General features: G+C 36.8%; 1 protein-coding gene across 4 annotated transcripts in view; it reads right to left on the minus strand.

The window, feature by feature from the left end:
* The window catches only part of PIEZO2 (piezo type mechanosensitive ion channel component 2), a 505,350-nt gene that overhangs the window by 4,120 nt on the left and 478,835 nt on the right, over window positions 1–22,395 (minus strand). For 3 of the 4 annotated variants that reach the window (XM_078153522.1, XM_020985555.2, XM_078153521.1), the window contains 9 exons: window positions 21,329–21,476; window positions 21,013–21,227; window positions 17,340–17,498; window positions 15,592–15,739; window positions 11,266–11,454; window positions 10,401–10,493; window positions 8,965–9,137; window positions 4,087–4,209; window positions 2,833–2,912 (listed from right to left, as the gene is read on the minus strand). In XM_078153522.1, the coding sequence (XP_078009648.1) occupies window positions 2,833–2,912; window positions 4,087–4,209; window positions 8,965–9,137; window positions 10,401–10,493; window positions 11,266–11,454; window positions 15,592–15,739; window positions 17,340–17,498; window positions 21,013–21,227; window positions 21,329–21,476 (1,328 nt within the window). Of the gene's footprint in view, window positions 1–2,832; window positions 2,913–4,086; window positions 4,210–8,964; window positions 9,138–10,400; window positions 10,494–11,265; window positions 11,455–15,591; window positions 15,740–17,339; window positions 17,499–21,012; window positions 21,228–21,328; window positions 21,477–22,395 lie in introns of those variants that run through there. The other variant, XM_078153523.1, reaches the window with a different exon arrangement.

A 22,395-nucleotide genomic window follows, 5' to 3' on the forward strand; every position in this document is an offset into this window, starting at 1 on the left:
AATTCTTGTATAGTATGGTCTTTTGACTCATCACTCTCTGATCATCTTTTTCTGTGTACTCTCCATATTGTCAATGTAATAAATATTTCAAAGGAAGAATTGATAGGATTAAAGGGAGGTGATAGAAGAAGTAAAAGACATCACTGAGTTTTTAAGTTTTGGTGACTGAGAGAATGATATTATCATTAATAATAGAAATAAGGAAGTCAGAAAAAATGTAGTTGGGTGTATGGATACCTCTCATTGTTAGGAAAATGATGAGTTTGGTTTTTCTTCTGATGAAATTAAGGTTCCAGGTGGAAATGTTCATTGTACTCTTGGGAGCATGGAACTGGAGCTCAGAAGAGAGGTTGCAGGAGGAGATACTGTTTTAGAAGTCTGCATGGAAGTTAATCTACATAGGGGTTTGTAGACTTGCTTATTCATAGATTATTCAAGCTGGAACAGTATCTAGTCTTATCATTTTACAGATAAGAAAACTGAGGCTCTAGGAAGTCCAGTGACTTACTCAGGCTTACTCAGCTCATAAATGGTAGAGCTGGGACTCCAATCTAGTCTTTGTTGATGCCGTTGGTGATTCAGTGGGTAGAGTGATGGACTGTAGTCAGGAAGACCCCAGTTCAAATCCAGCCTTAGACATTTAGTAACTGCGTGACCCTACGCAAGTCACTTAATTCTGCTTGCCTCAGTTTACTCAACTATGAAATGAGGATAAGATTAATACCTACCTCACATGGTTGTTGTCAGGATCAAATGAGGTAATATTTGTAAAAGCACTCAGCACAGTGACCAGCACATAGTAGGTCTTATATAAACATTTATTCCCTCCCCTTCCATTTCCCTTGTCATACCTAGACTAGTGCTCTTCTCACCAAAGAGAGTGAAAAGAGAGGACTGAAAGGTTAAGAACAGATATTTAAGGAGTATGCACATTTAAGGGAAAGGAGAAGAGTATTCTGTTAAGGCAACAGAAAAGAAATAGTCTGAGATAAAGGAGTGAAGTCAGAATAGTACAAAATTGTGGAAATCAACAAACGAACAAAATTTTAAGAAAGTATTACCAATAATGTCAAATGTTAGAGGATTAAGAACAGTGAGGTTAAGAAAAATGCTACTGGATTTGACAACTAGGAAGTCTTTTAGAACATTAGTTTCAGTAGAGGAATGGCGTCAGAAATCAGACTCCAGGGAAGTAAAGAGTGATGAATATAACAGAGTTAAAGGCAATTAATCAAAAGATTTTTCTTTCTTAAAGAGAAATTGGATAATGAAAGGAAGGTGAAACATAGATTAGCAGCTCAATAAGGCCTCCTGATTGAAAATTAGCCATTCAATCAGCAAGCATTTATTAAGTGTCTTCTATGTGTTAGGCAGGGTAGCTAGGTGGTATACTGGATAGAGTGCCAAGTCTGAAGTCAGGAAGAAATATCTTCTTTGTTCAAATTTGGCCTCAGATACTTACTAGTTGTGTGACCCTGGCAAGTCACTTAACCCTGTCTGTCTCAGTTTCTTCATCTGTAAAATGAGCTGGAAAGGAAATGGCAAACCACTCCAGTATCTTTGCCAAGAAAACCCCAAATAAGGTCATGAAGAGTTAAACATGAATGAAAAATGACCAAATAGCAACAAACATATTTGACACTATTCTAGGTGCTGTATATATAAGAACAAAACAAAAAAAAATGAAAAAACTCCTGTTCTCAAAGAATTTACATTCTAGTGAAAAGATTTTTTTTTGGATAGTTGGGACCTACCTACCTATTCATGTTTGAAGAATGGGAACCAGTAGAGAGGTAGAGATTGGAGGTGCGAAAAGCAAGAGGTTAATTGATGGTACATAGTTCTAGAAGTGGGAGAGAATAGGATCAAGAATATGGGGAATGGGAGGCCACAGAAAGGAAAAAATGGGTGAAGAAATACTAAGGTTGTTACTGCAGTGACATTTTAAGATAGGAATGCATTTGAGAGAACTTAGAATGGTCATAATTTTATTACAAGTAGGAGGTGAGGCCTATTGCTGAGAATGAGACAGGAAGGGGCGGGTCTGGGGACTGAGGAATATGGAAAAGGTTTGAAATAACAACTATAGACAATGAGGAATTGTTTGGCAACATGGTGACTGGAATTATTTTTTTTTTCAAAAGTTCATGAAGATAAAGGACCATATAGATCTTTGCCTTGCTTTGCAAAGTATCATGCATGAGGACATTCAAATTTGGTGGTAGTTGTGCTGATGGTGGTAGAGATGATCATGATTTGGTTTAAGTGAACTTCATTCAAGTAAATGAGAGATTATTATGAAAAAAATTCCTGGGCATAGGATGGGATATTTTTTGGGGGGGAGGGGCTGGTGGTAGAATGGACCATGATCTTCTATCATCAAAAATCCCTGTGATGAAGTTAGTTAATTTTATTCTCTATTGTAAGGGATATATGGCCACTCTAAGATCTGTATAAATAGTTATTATATGAAATAAAATAAAATAAAATCCAGCTGTTAAGTGATACCAAGGGAAATTGGCAAAGAGATGATAAAAATCAATAATTTAAGCCATTATATGTGGAGTAAGTCAATCACTGGCCTGAGAGAGTCAATAGGAGAAAGGAAATGCGGCTGAGTATTTCAAGGGTGGGTGAATTCATCCTTCTGATTGGTAAAGGTTAGGCAGTGAAGGCTTTCTGTTCTTGGGAAAAAGATGATGGCTATGTGCCAGATAAATGAAAATTACTGGGAAATAGTCAACGAGAGGGTAGAAACACTTAAATACCAAAGTTGTAAAACAAATACCATATAGGCACAACTTACAAAAATCTCATGTAAGTAATACTTACCTTTTAAAAGCTGCTTTATGGGTTTTGTATTGGCATCACTAGGAGCTTTGAGGTAATATGGATATATCCCTTTTATAGTCCTGTACAAACAAGGAGGTAATGTTTAGCCTTTATTCTACCTAAAAGAGGCTAGTCAGAAGATGAAAGAGGTTCACACATCTATGCCCTCTGTAGAAATCATCATTGATAGGTTGATATTCCAATGGATTCTATAGAACTTAACTGCATCATCAGCTGCTGAATATTACTAAGCCAACTAATTCCAGACAGAAATTCAAATAAGTTGTGTAGATAAGCTAATTTTAAAATTTCAAATGCAAATAGAAATACAATTCCCTGCTAATCCTTTGGTTGTATGTAGGATAGAGGATATGTGGTCCTGACTAACAAGACAGTAAGGTACGGCCTAAATCAGCATAAAATGAAATAGAAACAGGGGCCACAAAGCTGTAGATAAGGATCCCCATGGGCTACATATTGACTTAGTTTAAAAATGTAATATTATCTAGATTTCATTGTACATTTATTTATTTTGTTAAATATTTCCCAATTATATTTTAATCTGGTTTGGGCAGCACTGGGAGTGTTTCCCTCACCTCTGGCCTACAGGACCTCTTTAGGTCCTTTTTGGTCATTTGAACCTCACCTTCACTGGCAGAAATCAGGCTGTATTCTAATGTAAACTTAGAGGCTTTGTATTAATGAATCAAGAGAATTACAACAATTGATGCTCTTTATTACTAAGCATTTCTAAGGAATATGTCATTGTGACCCCTGTTTCTAAAACATTTACAATAGATGGGAGAAAAACACCTCCCCTGAGCAGGAGAGAAAAGATGGTGTGGTAAGGTCAGCAGCATAGCAAGCTGAGAATCTGGTCTGCTTTGGTTAGAAGTTGTGAATGAATTTCACTGTATTTCTGCCTTTACCAAATCCCTACATCTCAGAGTCCCCATATTTGCTGGAAAGACTATATATAATGTATATATACATATATGCACATACATACATATACACATACACACATACACATACACACATATATACATACATGTATGTATATATGTATATATAATGTATATATACATATATGCACATACATACATATACACATACACACATACACATACACACATATATACATACATGTATGTATATATGTATATGTATGTGTGTATCGATAGATAGATAGATAGATGTACCCATACACACATATATATTTTTAAAATACATTACAAAAAAAAGTGTTCTTACGCTGGTGTCGCTGTAGTTTTGGAGTCAGACATCATGTTTGCGATAGAAATTCTGGTCTCATTTTCAAGGTTAAAAGAAAGCTTATCTGATGCTATTTCTGATTTTGCACCCAGACTGAGGTTTCTGTTAACACAAAAACAAATAAAAAAAGTAAGTGTAAACATCAACTAGCCTTGTAGACAATTAAAAAACCAAAACCAAAACATATCTTTATCAATCCTACTCAGTTCACCAAATTTGCATTGGGCTCTACCATATTTGCTGGCAATGTCTTTTTTTTTTTTCACTTTTCTCTCTTTCACTTAACTAAAAAAAAATCCAAGTACATCACAACACATTTAGAGTGGTTCTACAGATGAGGAAAACAATATTGAGTGATTGAAAGACTTTGTTACTGTTGTGTTCCTTCACTAAATTTTCCTGTAGCTCAATCAGCACAAAGATAGTCAGACATAGGATTTTTAAAAATTGTTTTTCATCCAACAGTTTTTAGAGGGTGGATTTTTAAAACTGGTTAACAAAAATACCTTTATTTATTTCAGGGGTCAACACCATCAAGAACATGCCTGACTAGAAGAGGAGGTAGGCTGGACATGCAGCTATAATGAGAGAGAACAGAGAGTTCGAGCGCTATGTTGATGTCTTTAAGGTATATAACAACCAATTATACACTTCATGAAGGCAAGGACATGGCATTTTGGATTTTCCTAAGAACATAGTGATAGTGTGTTATCTACAGCAGGTATTTAGTAATCTTTTAAATTAGTTGTCAAGGCTGTGAGAGGAGACATATACATTCTGCAAAAAAAAAAAAAAGAAAAAAAAAGGTGAAAGAGAGGGGCAGGACCATCAACATTCAGGAAGCTTCCAGTGAATGCTGCTCATTTTTCTCCACCAGGGACTGAGAAAAATCAGTCCCTGACCATTGCTCAAACCTTAATTACTCTGGAAGCTTTATACTTAAGCCAAAATTGAGAAGGAGGCACAGAAATGAGACAGGGATTGACTCCTCATCTTTGAATGGAAAGTGTCAAGCTTTAAAGCAGAGCAGCAACATTTCTTTCCCTCTTCTCCAGTGAGAAGCAGTTTGGGAGGATCCTTGGAACATGGGTACCCTGAGCACTTGACCATAATAACATGGGGTGGAAAAGGTCATCCTATTGCCATCCATATAAACTGCCATAAAATCTTAGCTCCACAAAATGTTGCAGCTACCCTACTGATTATCCCTCCCCATGTAGATGTGGGGGGCCACTGAATAAGACATCTGGTCCACCTGGGTCTGGTTATGAAGTAAGCCCTGACTCTTGCTATCATATAGATAGAAGAGTTCTGCCATTCTTTCTTCCCCCACCTAGGGCCAGGCCTAAGCTTCAAAGAGAAAGAGAAGGGATGAGTGACAAGATTAGGTCTGCATGTGTACAGGATATTGGGGGAGTTGGAACAAGAATGCATAGGTGAGTAGAGAATGATAGCCCCAGCCCCACTCTCTCTACTGCTATACATTGTGTAATTATCACCTGGTGAGCAACTATGATTAATAAAATAAGAAGCCATCCCATTCCTATACCTCCTTTTCACTGCTAAACTTCAGAAAACATTATGCATACTCCTCATCTACACTTTTTCTTCTCCCTTTCTCTCCTATGCTTTCTCTTCGCACTGTTTAACCCTTTGTACTCTGGTGTTCAACCACACCATTCCACTGAAACTCCTCTCTGCAAGGTTACCAATGATTTCTTAACTGCTATTTCTTAATAGCTTTTTTCAATCTTTAATATCTCTCTCCCTCTCTCCTCTCTCTCTCTCTCTCTCTCTCTCTCTCTCTCTCTCTCTCTCTCTCTCTCTCTCTCTCTCTCTGTAATCACATCAGTTCCCATGGGTTAAATTACTATCTTTATGTAGGTGATTAGCAAACATGGGGTGGAAATAGCAAATTCATTCCTTATCTCTCTTGAGCTCCAGTTCTAAAATCGCCAACTGCTCACTGGATTTTTTCCCCCTAACTAGATGTCCCATAGGCAAGTCAAACTCAACATGTCCAAAAGAGAACTCATTAGCTTTCCCCTACCCTGCAAAACTGTGCCTTTTCTAAACTTGTCTATTACCTATGTTAGGTGCTAGATACACAAAGAAAACCTGAGAAATAGTTCCTTCTTTCAAGGAGCTTTTGTTCTATTGACAGTTATCTTAGGATAGTTTAACTGAGTTTCATTCTTGGCTTTCTGCATAGTTATTTTCCCTCCACCACTCTATAATTTTATGCTTATAATCTTTAACTCTCTTCCTGTACAATATTTTGCAGATAACTTTAAATTCTAAAACTATGTTGCCCTAAGTGCCATGTCTTTCTGCTTGTATGTGTTCAGTTTCTGGGTGCCTTTGGATTCCTCATTGCAGTGACTCCTTTATAGTGATCAAATTTCTGGAAGCAATGATGATGGTTCATACTGATGTCTTTTCTTTATACATTTCCCATTTTTGGCATCAATAGCTTTTTTGAATAGGTCAGGTTGAAGCCATAGTCATTATGTACCATATCTTCTTCTTATCTTTATAATTTCTTCTAATTTTATGTTGATTTTTATCTTTGTTGTAACTAGTTGATCATAATAAACACCTGATATGGAAATTATTCACATTGTAGTAAGCAGTCACTTCCTGTCTGTCATTAAGTAGTCAATTCCCTTTTTTATCATGTTGTTTGGTACTCTTCATGTTCAGCACCTTCAAATCTTATTTTTGAAGGAATATTCAAACTATATTAGCATAAGTAGTTTATGAGCATTTGGTCTCTTTTGTTTTCTAATTCTGAACCTTGTTTTCTAACACTCTTTATCATCTTCCAGTAAGCTGATGTTTGCACTAAAATCCACAGTTACCAAGTGGTATATTCATTTAGACCAGAAGATCTTATCAAGGTATCCACAGAATTTCTCTAATTCTTCACTTTGTGCAACAAATAAGGGCACCAAGTTGCAATTATCCTCAAGACAGTCTTTTGTATGTGTTTATCATGAACATTGCAAAGGTGATAAAGTGTTCTATGAAATCATGGGTCTTGTTGCTTTAAGGCATATCATGAAACCAAATCTGCTAACTCCTTTATTTGCATCTACTTGGAGAAACTGAATAACTCACTCATTTAGCTGCAACTTGCTTATGTCTTCTAGTTTTATTAATAGCGAGAGCATATCAGTGTTGAAATGGTTCACATGTTCTAAAACTATGTCCACTCGGCAACTATACAAGGATTTAACTTCATAAATTAATATTTATAGATATTTTATTACTTTTCCCCCTTTTGTACTACTTCATCTCCGCAGACACGGAAGGAACTATGCAAGACTGAGGGCCATCTTTTAATTGTCTTCATCTTAGGTGTTGTCAAGGTTAAAGAATTTATTGCCCGTGGCTAGCCTACTAGTAGCAGAGCTCCGTTGTAGTTAGCTAGGCTGATTCTCAGATGATAGATTTTGTCTGTCCTTAGAATGATGCTTGAAGCTGGTCCAAAATAAACTCTCAATTCTAAATTCTTGCCTTCGAAAGCTAGGGTGGACTTCAGGGTAGTGACCCATTGTTTTTCTATGTGTTCACCTTGTATGCTTGATGCACTGTGGTACCAATGGCAATATCATTCTTTTGTGTTATGATTTCACCCTCTAAATAATTCCCAAAATACTCATGTCATGTACTCTTGAAAAATTCATTTCTTGACTTTCTAGGTTTGACTAGATCAGGGAATAGGACAAATAAAAGAATAACTCAGTGCAGAATATTTTAATAGGTTACCTTAGTAAAATTTTACAGAAATTATCATATGTACTTTATTCTCCCTCCCCTTATACATTTAAGAAAAAAATGACAAATATGTTTTGTTCATATAATTCTCTTCCTATTTTTTGCTCTCAACTATTGCTTCTTTTTTGTTTGTTTGTTTTGAGATAACAACTGTAGCTTTTAGCAGAGGCTTCTCTAGGCAATCCACTTCTTACCAGCCAAAGCAGGAAAAAGAATTCGATCAAGGAGCTCCCAACTGTTCATCATTGACTCAGGTAAGGAGTGGAAAGGTATAAGTCAACATTTTCTCCTTTAGTCATGTCACCCAGATGCCTCGTTGCTTCTAATATCATTTTCTATTTGTTTCCCTCCTATTTCTCTTGGGCTATTATAGGTCTAGAATTTCTAGGGCTGCCAATTATGGGGAGAGCTAAATGATGAGCTAAAACTGCATTATCTAACTACAAGGTCCTTTCTGTGGATCAGAGATGCTTTAAACACTGAACCTGAAACTTGAAAGGAAAGGGAAATATACTTTTTATTCATTTTGTAAGTCATCTTCCATTTCCCCCTTTCTCATGTTCACAAACTCATATTTAGTATTTCTATATCATGGCATTTTCAAGTATTCAAGGAAAAATATCTAATGGAAAGGAGAACAGTCAGAAAGTCTAGATAATAAATTTAATAAATTTGCTACTGATGTTTTTGTAACTCTAGGTCAGAATTTCTAAGTTTTTTTTTAATCATGGACTCTTTTGACCAGTTGGTGAAGCCTATGAAAGCTTTCTCACAGTGATGTTTTTAAGCACAAAATAAAATATATTGGATTGTTAGAAAATTAATTCCATTTAAATACGGTTATCAAAATATAAAAAGAAAACACGTTCATAGATCTTAGGCTAAGAACCCCTGCTCTGCATAAATCTCTGTTGTCCAATGAGGATTTTGATCTTAAAAATGAATAAGAGTTGCTGAGACAGTGGATCATGATCCAGCTGTTAATATAATTCCTTTCCTCCCATATCCCACCCCACCTCCATCTTTTCCCCGTGAGGGAAAAAAAGGGGAAATTAGGTAAAGAAATATAGTAACTACCTCTGGATACTCCATGAAAAAACAAGAGAGAAGCTATTATTAAAATCCTTGAGTTCTTTTATCATTTTCAGCTTACTGGGAGGGCTGATGGTCCACAAAGAATTTGAATTTCCTTCCAGTTCTACTATTGTTATGTCTTCTCTTTGATAATTTTCCAGAAATTGCATAGCATTCTGTAAGCACAATTAGATAGAACATTTAACCACTCAAAGAGTATGGAAAACAATCCTTCTCTGAATGTTTTTGTATATAATTCTGATAGCTTCTTAAGAAGACATGTAGTATAGCAGTATGATTAACTCCAGAATTATCAATATGGTAGTCATTCTCTATTTATTTCTGGGATCCTATTTCCACTATACTCCATATCTCTCTCTAGTGATAAGGTAGCCACATGTTAAGTTTTTTTTTTTTGTTTAAGTTTCTTAGAAATCAACATCCCTAAATCTTGCCTTCCCTTTATTCTAGTTGCCTTGGACAAGGTCAAGCTAAGGAAGATTTCATCTTAAGACAGTATTAAAGTCCTTAGATCACAAATTTGGCTATACTTTTCAGTTTCAATAAAATACCCCGTTTTTATCAATACCTAGACTCAAAAGGGCACAAAAGCATCCTCCTTGGTGGGGAAGAGGCTTTGTGTTCATTTAGAAAAGTGGTCTGTCCCAACCGTAGCATCTTTATAACGTAGAAGACGTAGAAGAAACTGCAAAACTAAGGGCCGCTTTTAAATTTTCTGACTAAAGACTGACAAGGCCTGCCATATACTCCACAATCTAGAAACTGGGGCCATAGTGAGCTATATGGCTGATGTGGCTGTCATTAATCAAAGCCCAACCAACTATACTCATTGGAGAAGGAGTGGTTAATTTCCCCAGATTCCTGTCTGTCATTAAAATTGACCTTGTTTCACTGTGCAACTGTGAATCTCTCCTGTGGAGTCACTGGAATCTGAATCCCAGCCAGTTCAGAAAATAATACTTATCTAGAGTGTTTCACCATTTTCCTGACCATGGATTTCTTACAGCTGATGCTAGTAGTTCTTTATGACACTAATGACTTTATGGTGTTTACCAGTTACCAAATTACACCATATAAAAGCACTGTTCTCTTACTGTTTTGCTCAATTACATTTCATGTGAATGGGCAGAAACTGTCTCAACTTTGTAGGTGTATTCTTGGCATCTAGAACAGTGCCTGACACATTGTAGGCACAAGCAATAAATGTTCTGTAATTTAAATAGCATAACCTTGGACCACATAGGCCTTACTTCTAAAGTCAGAAGACTGCCCATCAAGGACCCATATTTTGTTTATGCTCTGTTCCCTCAGCATTTCCACCTCAAGTCTTCTATAACATTGACAAATATCATTAGCTCCTTTTGTGGTCATTTAGATGATGAATTTTTAATAGGGAATTGATATGTACATTTACTTACAGTATTTGTTGAATAATTCCTTAGAAATGCTTTGAACAAAGTTGGCTCCATAAGTTTCAACTGGCTCTGTTGAGCACTCATAGTGAAAATAGGCTACAAGACAAAAAAGGGCATGAGACCTTAACTTCCACTTAACTCTTCATTCTGGTAACATGAAAAGAAAAGCCATCAAATGCCCTAACATCTCTGGGACTATCCACTCTAATAAACATCTCAGGTATTTCTAGAAGGGATTCCTTTACTCTCATGGGTCTCATGACTCTTTGGAATAAAGAAGCCCTGAGTTCAAATCTGGTCTCAGGTACTTATTGGCTGTGTGACCCGGGGCAAGCTACTTAACTCTCTGCCTCAGTTTCCTCATCTGTAAAATTGGGATTATAATAACACCTGTTTCTCAGGGTTGTTATGGGGATCAAGTGGGACAATAATTGTAAGACACTTAGCACAGTGCCTAGGACGTAGTTGGTTCTAAATGCTTATTCCTGTCCCCTTTTCCTCTCATCCCTGCTAGAGTCTGAGTTCTATCCTACTCTCCCCAGCCCCTCATTTGGCATCAAGTATAGCTAGATTCCAATGAGCATGTACAATGAATCTTCAGAAGCAGTTGCATGTATTTAAATTTGCCCTGCCAGTGGAACTATGCAGTGAGCATTTAAATAATGTTCATGTTCATTGGGACACAGTTATATTGACAAGCCAAAGTTAAATAAGATAACAGAGGTATGAAATAAACATCTCAAAGTCTTTGGATTAGTTCCTGGGGTGAAGAATGAATTGGACCCATCATCCCAGGATATAATTCAGAGGAATAATATGAAACAGAAGTTCAGGAATAGTTGTTATTGCTTTTGAACTGGACAGTTACCTGATAACCTCCCAGAGTTATCTTGACAGAGACATCCAGGGGCTGGTTGATGACTCCAGCAACAGACTTGATCAGAGACATGAAAAGGAGGGGAAACCAGACAATACAAATCAACAGGACAATGATCATGCCTCCCATGCCGTACTTCACAACCTTCTTTTTCTTCTGTCCTCGAGGCTGGGGGTATCTCTGTAAGAGAAACAGATCAACAAGGTAAGTGGTCCACTAGTGGTGACAAGTATAAAGCTTGTGAAAATAATTATGTTGGAATCAGGACTGCCCTTTGAATAGAGATCCCCAACTTCTAGCTGTTGATCAAGACTGTTTAAAGGGTGTTGTTTGCTAATAATGGACCCATAGAGACATAGAATGGGCAAAATTTTCTGGTGCATCAGACCTCTTCTGGCTAGGCGTAGGTCTTCAGGAGAGATCACCCTACCTCAGGTAGATGAATATCCAGAAATAAGGACATTTTCTCCCTTATCCCCTCCTTCTCACATAAGTACTTTTTATTTTTTAACAATGGATTTGAAAGCATCAACTCTATTTCCAGTCAGGGGCAAAATGAAAATGGTGTTCATGCTGTTTAATAAGAATGGAAATATAGCACTTTATTAAATTTAGCTATCTGTTCATAAAGCCGAAGAGTATAGTGAATTAGGTTCATTGTCCTGAGCCTGGTGTTTTAAGATGACAGGATAATGACTCAGGGAGGCAATCAGCAAGATAAAAGACTTCGTAGTCATTTCAGCCTAAACAAGCCTGAGATGAAAAAAATGATGATGATGATGATAAGTGGTTGTAGTAGTAGTAATAGCAGCAGCAGTAGTAGTAGTAGTAGCAGCCGCAGCAGGGCCAGCTAGATGGCTGGGATTGGAGTCAGGAAGACCATTGTTCAAATTGGGCCTCAGCCACTTACTACATGTGTGACCCTGGGCAAGTCACTTAACGTGTTTGCCTTAATCCGCTAGAGAAGGACATGGCAAACCACTCCAGTATCTTTGCCAAGAGAACCTCATGGATATTATGGTCCATGAGATCATGAAGAGTCAGACATGACTGAAGGAGTAAATAACAACAACAAAACAGTAGCAGCATTTATACAGTGCATTAAGGTTTACAAAGCCCTTTACAAATGCTATGCCATTTCATCCTGGCAGAAACCCTGGTAGGTAGATGCTATTACAGATGGGAAAAAAGACTAAGAGAAGTCTGTGATTTGCCTATGGTCACACAGTCAGTAGGCATCTGAGGAAGGGCCTGAATTCATATCTTTCTAGTCATACCACCCAGTAGCCCAGTGATATACAATTAGCTGTTCCATAGATAACCCTTATGTACATGCTCAATCCATTTGTCTTATCTCTTACTTCCTACTCATCCTAGTATACTTTATGTTAAACCAAAACTGGACTAGTCTCTCTCACTCTTTGCTTTCCTATCTTCGTACCCTTGTTCATGGCATTTCCCATAGCTAGAATAGATTGCTCCCATCTCTGTCTGTAGATGTTCATATATCCCTTAAAGATTCAACCCATTTCTTTCTCTGGATGCAGACAGTGTTTTTCTTTATATGTCCTTTATTATTAATTTGGGTATTTATAATAGTCAAAATGATTTGTTTGCTTCGAGTCATTTTTTTTTTTTAGGTAATTGGGGTTAAGTAACTTGTCCAGGGTCACGCAGCTAGTAAGTGTCAAGTGTTTGGTCTGAGGCCAGATTTGAACTCAGGTCCTTCTGACTTCAGGGCTGGTGCTCTATCTACTGCACCACCTAGCTGCTCCTCCAGTCATTCTTAAAACAATATTGCTGTTATTATGTATAGAATAATTTTATATATTATATATACATGTTCATGTATATATATATGCCTTACTTACAAAAGAATAAATTTATAGCCTCACTCCTAGGACCGTCCGGCCAGAAGTGGGGAACCTGCAGCCCTGAGGCCACATAGGGCCTCAGAATTTTTTTTAACTTCTAAATGTCAGCCTTCCTTTGGGAAGGTAAATGAATTGATATTGCTTGCTAGAGAACATCCACATATCTCTCTATATTAATAAATAAAGCCCCATTTCCTTAATATGATACCAGCATCCATGAGTATGAGTTCATTGCTGCTATAACATTCATAAGTAAAATCCCAAGGGACAACTATAAGCAGCAATCTGGAAAATATTCTCTCCTTGCACTTGAGAAAACAGCCCAAGGCTGTTGTCTAGGCATTGGCCAGGAAATTGAGGGTTAGAAATATTTAGGGTTTGGAAATATTGTGGCTGTACTAATTCTTTATTGTCCTATGTACCTAATTGTTTTTAATTGCTTTTGGAGTTTTTATTTTTTGCTTTGCGACACATAAAGCCAGTTGAAAAAGGAATCTCCACAAATGTGAATTCACGGTTGTGCACTCCTAAGCCGTAACAGGCTCCATAGCACCTGGGATCATCACTAAAAGACTTTTGGGTCCCTTTATTATGGCCCAGTAACAATAGGAAAAAAGGGCATTCCAGTCCTATGCCACTCATGTTATTAAACCAATTACTTCAAGATTCCAAAGAGCTTAATTTGGAGCAGAAGTAATAGATAGCACCTTGCTAGCCTATTGATCACTGCCCTTAGAAGCAAAAGAACCCCCTGAACATATCAGAGATGGGACTTTTCCCATATGAAAAGGGAAAATCTAAGATACCCTCATTGTTACTAGTATGTTTTCCTTTTTTCTCTCCTGAACTGCACTTTATTCTAACTTGGTAATTTTCAGCACCTCCCATTTTCTGCCCTAAGGCTGACTGCATAGAATACATTAATTATATTTAATTTTAATATGTAAGTATCATGTGTAGATTTTTCTTTTCTCTTCCTATGTACCATTTAATCACTCATTTTCTGGTAAACACAGGAATGAAAGTGGTGGGAGGATTTGGTCAATTATTTTCTTTGTTGTAAGAAAATTCTGTGAACTCAAAGAAATTGCCCTAATTCAGATTGGTAACCAACTTTAAATGGGGTTAATTCACAGATATATAGCCTTAAAAGAGTAAGGATGTGTGTGTGTGTGTGTGTGTGTGTGTGTGTGTGTGCATGCACAGATATACACACACAAGAGGGATTTAAAGTCCCTACACTCTGTCAGACTCAGATGAACCCTCTGTTTATTACTTCTTTAGAAATTAGAAGTTGTTGATTGTGGGCTGAGTCATAACACTTTCTATCCCTCTTTCTACCCTATTCATTATCCATAAATAAAAGAATATTGACACAAGGATTTACAAAATCATAAAATTGAAAATCTAATATTTCTACCATTGTGATAACTGTGTAATCCATCAACTAATCAGTAAGCATTTACTAAGTACCATTATGTATCAGGTGCTATGCCAGGTCCTAGGGATGCAAAGACAAAACAGAAATAATTCCTGTCCTCAGAGAGTACAAAACTAATAGTAATAAGGGTCAGAAGCAGGGCTACAGTTCTGCTTAGCTTTTTCTCACCAGGATGAGGCCCAGAGACATTTTATATTTTATTATATATTTGTTTGGTATTATTGTTGCAGACACCAGTCAGTCTCCATTTCCATACCTTTCTTTCTAAAAATAAAATCAGACTGAAAATTAGATATTTAGCAAAAGATGCTTATTAATTTTTGATCTGTAATCTAAAAGACAACAAATACATTGGCTGGACTTATCGTGGAGGATTTATGATAAGGCGTGGACAAAGGTCATACAGGACTGGAAGGCACTGATGGAAATTAGAGTATCTACTTTACTGTGATCATATATTCATCACACAAAAAAATTAGCAACTGCACGTATTTACTATACCAATATATGCATAGTTGTTGTGGTTCTACCAATATATGCAGTTGCTATGAACCATCCAGGAGGTTAAAAAATTGTCCCACATCAAAGTATGGATTAGTAAAAGAGGCTCATAAAGTGGGAACACAAACTCTGATTTTCCTGCACAGCATTCCCTCCCTCTCCCAAATGCGCCATTTTGAAGACTGTTCCACCATTTCCCCCTCCTATAAGAATCTATTATGCCCTTTGAAAAATTCAGCACAGAACTGGCAAAGCAATCACGCATCTGGAGGCTATTTCTGACAAAGGTAATATGGAATCAGTCCAGAATTCCCAATTCATATGGATTGGAGATCCTTAATTGACATCAATGGGACATTAACAAGCTTTAATACTAGCTGTCTCCACTCACTCTGACTTAAGTTAGCCATTAAATTGGCAGTATTCTGTATCTTTCATGATAAACAGTCAGTGTCTGTTTAAAAAGAATTTGGGATCATGCCATTCTTATAGATTTCTTACTTTTTCGGATTCCCTCCAGCACTTCAGAATAAATATGTGAGCATAAATATCTTCTACGCAGATCCAGCTGGAAAGGCTCAGAGTGGTGTCTGTCCACACCCAGTCCATCACAGCTCTCAATTCAGTCAAAAATGGAACCAGGCGGAACCTGACAAAGAATCGTATTTTATTAGAGAGATAGAGATTAAAAATCTCCTACATAATTTATTTTAATTTAGGAGCTTAAGCAGTTCCTTGGAATTTCAAACCTTTTTCCGGGATAACCTAAACCAAAGCAAATAAGATTTCATGTAGTATAAAGTTCAGGAAATGACAGTTCTTTTATCTTAAAGGTCCTATTAAAGTTTGGTACAAAGGCTATCATTTTCCATGAGCCTTCCACAGACTCACATATCTTTGGAGTCAGAAGGAACCTCAGTAGACCTTCTTCAAATCATTTTAATAACCAAAGATTTCTCCTTTAGCCAAGATTTTGATATCGATTCACTTGTTTATTGATAAATTCGTTTATGCTAGTCAGATTTGTTGAATTTGTTACATGATGAATCAGAACAGAGTAGTCAATAGAGACATGGACAAAAAAAGTATTTAAACTAAGTTGCTCAGTGTTCAGGAAGCATCATCAGGAGCTGAATATAGCAAGTCAAGCATCTGTTGATGATAAAAGGGGACCTTGCAAGAGGGCCTCACTGAAGGTTAAGGGATTCAATGCTTTCTGAACCAGATTTGGGATGGTAACAAGAAACACAGCTATTCAACAGGTGCCATTCTATAGCATATTGATCACTAGAGCTCTGTAGCAAAGTGTTATTTAAAAAAAAACAACACTTGTACTACTAATTGTTCAAAATACAACATTTGGCAATCATTGAGCCAGATCCTTCCCGGTACTAGAAGGGAATAATATGGATTGGAGATCCTTAATTGACATTAATGAGCTTTAATACTAGGTGTCTTCTCTTGCCCTGACTTAAGTTAGTCATTAAATTGGCATTATCCTGTATCTTTCAAGATAAATCATCAGTTTCTGTTTAAAAAGAGCCTTGGGTCATGCCATTCTTATAGATTTCTTACTTTTTCAGATTTTCTGTAGTACACATCAACTAAAGAAAAAGTATTTTGAAGAAGCAACTTTGGGGAGTGAAAAAATAGCAATGAATGATATATTTGGAAATACGCCTCCCTGAGGATCTAAATTATGACTAGAGAGATATGTAGGCACAGCACATTTAATATGAAAGGATTTTAACTGTTCCTCGGTAGTGGATGCCAAAAGAATTGTATTACATAAGAAGAGAAGAGATGATTGCGTCACATTTCTGCACTCATTTGAAGTATACCTAATTCTGCTCCTCAGAAGCTGGGCCTTAAGGCAAATAACAAGATGGGAATTCTATTAAGATAATATGCTTATATTCAACTCAACATGGATAAGAACATCTCCAATAGGTTTCATTGGGTACTTAGGTATCCTTTATAGAGAATTTACAGAATTTCATGGCCACAGATTATACAGGACAAGCATAGATGGTTTGTGAACTGTACCAGTGGAAGTAGTACTCACATTGATAAGATCACTGATAAATCTAAGTATAAAAATAAAACAAAATAAATACCTAATTTGCCATACCTTCTCTAAAATCATAAAATCATTATGTACTGAGCTCCTGCCCCATATCCCCTAATAGGGCTATTTACCTGCAAACCCCTTCTCTGAAGAAGTTGAGATTAAGACTGAGAACACTTACCCTTGAAATAAGAAGAGGTTGACATAATTGTAACTTTTGGTGAGGAAGTTTCCCAGTACCCGAGTTGGATAGCCACAGCGAATCTGGTAGGCAGATAGGCCAAAATAAACACATTTCACGAAATACCAAAGCTGAGCAACCAGGTTCTGGCTGAATTTCCTAGAATGAAAAATACATCGAAAAATGCAGGAGCAGACACACTCTGCTGGCCTAGGTGCTCAATATTAAGAAGTCGCAGATCTTTTAAAGTATTGAAGAAGGCCTTTTTAGGCAGTTTTCCAGATCTGTGGATCCAGAGAAAGTTATTGCCAAGTTTATGCATGCTCTAACTCTCAGTGAGGAATTTAGTGTAATCACTGGGAATGGGAAAAAAAATAATATGAAGTTACAATATGGTTTCAAACAAAACGATGAGACCTTTTGTTTTTACAATCTTTGGATGAATGTAGGATTTTGTGGAATCTTAAACCTGAGCAATAAATTTTGCAAAAAAGTAAAACAGGAAATGATGATTGGGTAAGATCTTAGGTCATTCTTCTCTGTGACTAATGTGCTTTATTTAAGAGTTTTCCTCCCCTCCTCCAAGTTTTTTTTTTTGGTAAGTAATATTTTTGCACGTGTGTTTGTTCATATTAGTCCTATAAAAGTAAATTTACCAGGAAAGGAGGAACCATTTTTTAAAAAAAATTTAAACTTTGTTCATAAGATGTGGAATTGGGAGAGCAAAGACCGTTCATGGTACTTAGAGGAGGCTAAGCTCTGAGAGGTTCTGTTTTTCCTAATTCTACTAGCAATAAATATTTCAAGCAGCAATTATTTTCCTTCTTATCCTGAAGTTTATAGAGTTTGCTATCTACAATAATCTATAATGCTGTGAAGGATAATGAAAAACCTAATTAATGTGGAAGCCTGAATCCTGGTTGAAAACTTAAAAGAGCTTCCCCCCCCCCCATTTAAGATTCCTATCACAGGCATTAATTTTATGCAGTTTGTTCTTACTGGATTATACGTATTTGTTGAATGTATGAACTTACTCTTATAAGAGATGTTTTATCAGGTTATGAATTCAAGTTAATCATAAATTTTTTTCTAAGTATTATATTACAGTTAATAGCCCTCAATCTGATCTTTCCTTCCATTTATTTCTTCCTGTTGTACAAGATTTATTCACGCTACTCCTATCCTCAAAAATTTAGCTGGCTTCCAAGGATCTATACTATTTAATTCAGGAAGATTCAAATTTCTTTACCTAACATTTAAGATCAGGCACAATACAGTATAAACCTATATTTCTAACCTTTTATAATTATGTCCCTACATACTTTATATTCTAGCCAAACTGGACTTTGTGCCCACTGAAACATGGCCTCTAAAGTTTTGAGGGATATACAGTAAGTAGTCTAATCTTTTCTCTGCTTTTGACCATTTTTTCCTATGCCTGAAATGCCCTCCATTCCACAGTGATTCATTGGAAGCTCAATTCAGATGCCATTTCCTTTATGAAGGCTTTCTTGATCTCTCCCACCAAGAACAACCTTCTTTTCTGAGTTCACCTAACACTTGGCATCTCAATAATACACTTACTTGTCATCTATTGGTGACTGTGCCTTATTCAGCCAAAATGACTTTCTTTCTGTGTATATTCTACACTTCATCTCCCATCACTGTATCTTTGCACTGGCTGCTAGAATTAAACTCCCTTTTTACCTCTACCTCATGGAATCCCTCTCTTCTTTTAAGATACAGCTCAATCACTGTTAACTACATTGGAAGCATTTGTGGTTATTCATTTTATACTTATATTCTCTCTCACTCTCTTTCTGTCTCTCTCTTGCTGCTAGTTGTATTTCCAGTATCTAGAGGACTAGATCTAGAGTCAGGAAGAACCATTGAACTTCTATCTGCCTCAGTTTCTTCATCTGTAAGATGGGGATAATAATAGTGCCTACCTCCAAGTGTTGTTGTAAGGAATTAATGAGGTAATATTTGTAAAGCACTTGGCAAACCTTAAAGCACTACATGAATGTTAGCTACACACACACACACACACACACACACACACACACACACACACACAAAGATTGAAACTTTCTACTTGAATGGGGAAGTCAAATGAGGAGACAAGACAATGATGAGTATGTGTACACACATGCATAATATAATTGTTTCACACACATATACATACGTGGTGCATGTATAATATATACTTGGTATGTATGCATATATAAGTATATGTATACTTGGTCTCTATATACATACATACTTGTTATATATGCATATATACTTGGTGTGTATATGTTGGTTATCCATACATATATACTTGATGTGTGTTGGGGTGTGTGTTGTAGTTGTTCAGTCGTTCAGTCATGCTCAACTCTTTATGACCAATTTTTATAAGGTTTTCTTGGCAAAGATACTGGAATAGTTAGCCATTTCCTTCTCTAATTGATTAGGCAAACAGAGGTTAAATGACATGCCCAAGGTTACACAGCTAGTGAATGTATGAGGCTGGATTTGGACTCAGGTCTTCCTGACTCAAGGCCCAACACTCTATTCACTGAGTCACCTAGCTGCCTGCATGTGTGTATGTATATATGTACACACATATAATATTTGATATGTATATATATATATGTGCATATATATATATACTTGGTGCATGTATGTATTTATAAAACAATAACAAAATATGCTTGTTACATATGTACATATTTGGTGTATGTATCATAGACACATGTAGTTGGTGTATATGTATATATATTAGAATTGGTATGTATTTATATACATGCATATGTGTGTATGCATGTGTGTGCATGTATGTATATATGGAAGAATATAGCTTAAAACTGCATTAAGACTTTTGGAACACCAAGTCAGTTAATCAGTCTGTCTGTCTCTAGATTATATCTGCACATACAATATTATTGGGGAAGGCAACAAGTGTATATATGTACACAGATATACATACATATAACACACACACATATGTATGTACACACATATGTACACACACATATATGTAAGTGTACTATTTGTTGTCTCTTCCTTTCCTTGAAAGAAGGAATTGATTCATTCTTTGTACCTGTATTTCCAGTATCCAGCACAGTGCCTGGCATATAATAGATGTTTAAATAACTTGCTTTTTAATGATGCCTCTAGTAGACTCCCTTTCTACTAGATTACTGTACTAGCTCCATAAGTGTAGGGGCAATGTGTTATCTGAGCTTCATCTCCCAGAATGACTAGCACAATTTTTGCACATAATAGGTGCTTAGTAAATTGTTTCTGAATAACTGAATGAAGAAACTCATGAATAAATGCATCTTGATCCACTTCTACAGAGTTGATCATGTATTTTAAAAGAGCATTAATAAACGTTTTATCTTTGAGCCACCAATGAATTAAAATTTTGATGGCAATATCTAGAAGAGGAGGAAAATCAATTTTAATGCCAACAGGTTACAAACACATGGTTTAGAATTGTAAGACACTGGATTCTGGCTGATTGGCTGCTTGGAATTGAAGTCAGAGAGGTCCCTGACCCTAGATTATTATGGATGAAGTATTCTGAAACAGTCAGTTCAATTTAGAATCACAGACACTTTAGATCCTATATTGACTTAGAACACAAACAGTGTAGGTAGAATAGAAAGAATTAAAATTTTTTTTTTACCTCTCAGTCACACCTGGCAAGATGAAGAACATCCAGAAGTGTATTCCAAATACAAGAATGACCTGGAAAATCACCTTTCCCAATACAGTCTTCCGGAGATACAATGCTCGGTCTACCACCATGGTTCCAAACTGAATGAGAACCATTACCAAAAATGCCTCAGGGACCTGGTCCTCTGACAGTGAAGATGTGATATCTGCTGCTGCTGAGTGTTTCTGGGCAAGACAGATGAAAACAACAACCAAATGAAATTTTCCTGACAAGGAAACTCCTTTTCCATAAGGATATTCCAAACAAATATAAGAGCAAAACCTACCCCAAAGGCCCAAAAGCCAAACACAATGATGATGAAGTCCACGGTGTCAGCAAGAAACATAAGCACATACACATCGGTCACAGCGCTGTAGTCTGGGTGGATGAGGTTATAAAAGAACTGTCGGATGGGCACATATATCTGGAGGGTCCTGAAAAGCAAGCAACACATTCCCACTGATGTCAAGAATACTGTAATGGGAAGAACCATGGCATTATATCCTATGAGTGTCAGCAGCTATTCCTCTTTTAGCCCTTTATTTTTCTGCTGCGACCAGGAGTTTACATTGACTCCCATCTCTAAACCCCAGAACAGTCATGCTTGAGGTTTGATCCCTGCGTATAAAAGCTTCCCGGATAAGACAAAAGAAAACATCTATAATCAAGGTCTTTCTTGGTGTTGGAATCTCACATTGGTTCTTCTGTTTCCTTTGCAGAAGAACATGTAGGCAGTTAGGTGCAGTCGAGGTGTATAAAGAGCTGGAGTTGGAATTAGGAAGATCTGAATTTAAATAAAATCTCAGACATTTATTAGCTGTGTGATCCCAGACAAATAACTTGACCTTTCTTAGTCACAGTTTCCTCATCCTTAAAAGGGGATAATAATAGCACCTATGTCCCAGGGTTGCTGTGAGGATTAAATAAAATTATGAGTAAAGTACATCGCACTACTTCAAGCGAAATATGTTATGTATTTATTATTTTAGCTGCCATGGCGCTCATGGTTCCTGAATGGTCCCTAGTTCTCCTGATCATCCACTTTGCTCTGTCTTCCAGTATCTGGAATCTATTACTTCCTGTCGGTCTGCCTGATCTCTGATCTACTGTCTTTGCTGTTGTTGTTCAGTCATTTTAGTTGCATTTGACTCTTCGTGACCCCATTTGGGGTTTTCTTGGGAAAGAAGAATCTGAAGTGCTTTGCCATTTCCTTTCCCAAATCATTTTACAGATGAGTAAACTGAGGCAAATACAAGTTAAGTGAGCTTCCCAGGGCCACACAGCTAGTAAGTGTCTGAGGCTGGATTTAAACTCAGGTCTTCCTGACTCCAGGCCCAGAACTCGATCCATTGC

This window comes from Phascolarctos cinereus, unplaced genomic scaffold, assembly GCF_003287225.1.
Source record: "Phascolarctos cinereus isolate Bilbo 61053 unplaced genomic scaffold, phaCin_HiC Scaffold_4;HRSCAF=312, whole genome shotgun sequence".
Classification (NCBI taxonomy): Eukaryota; Metazoa; Chordata; class Mammalia; order Diprotodontia; family Phascolarctidae; genus Phascolarctos; species Phascolarctos cinereus.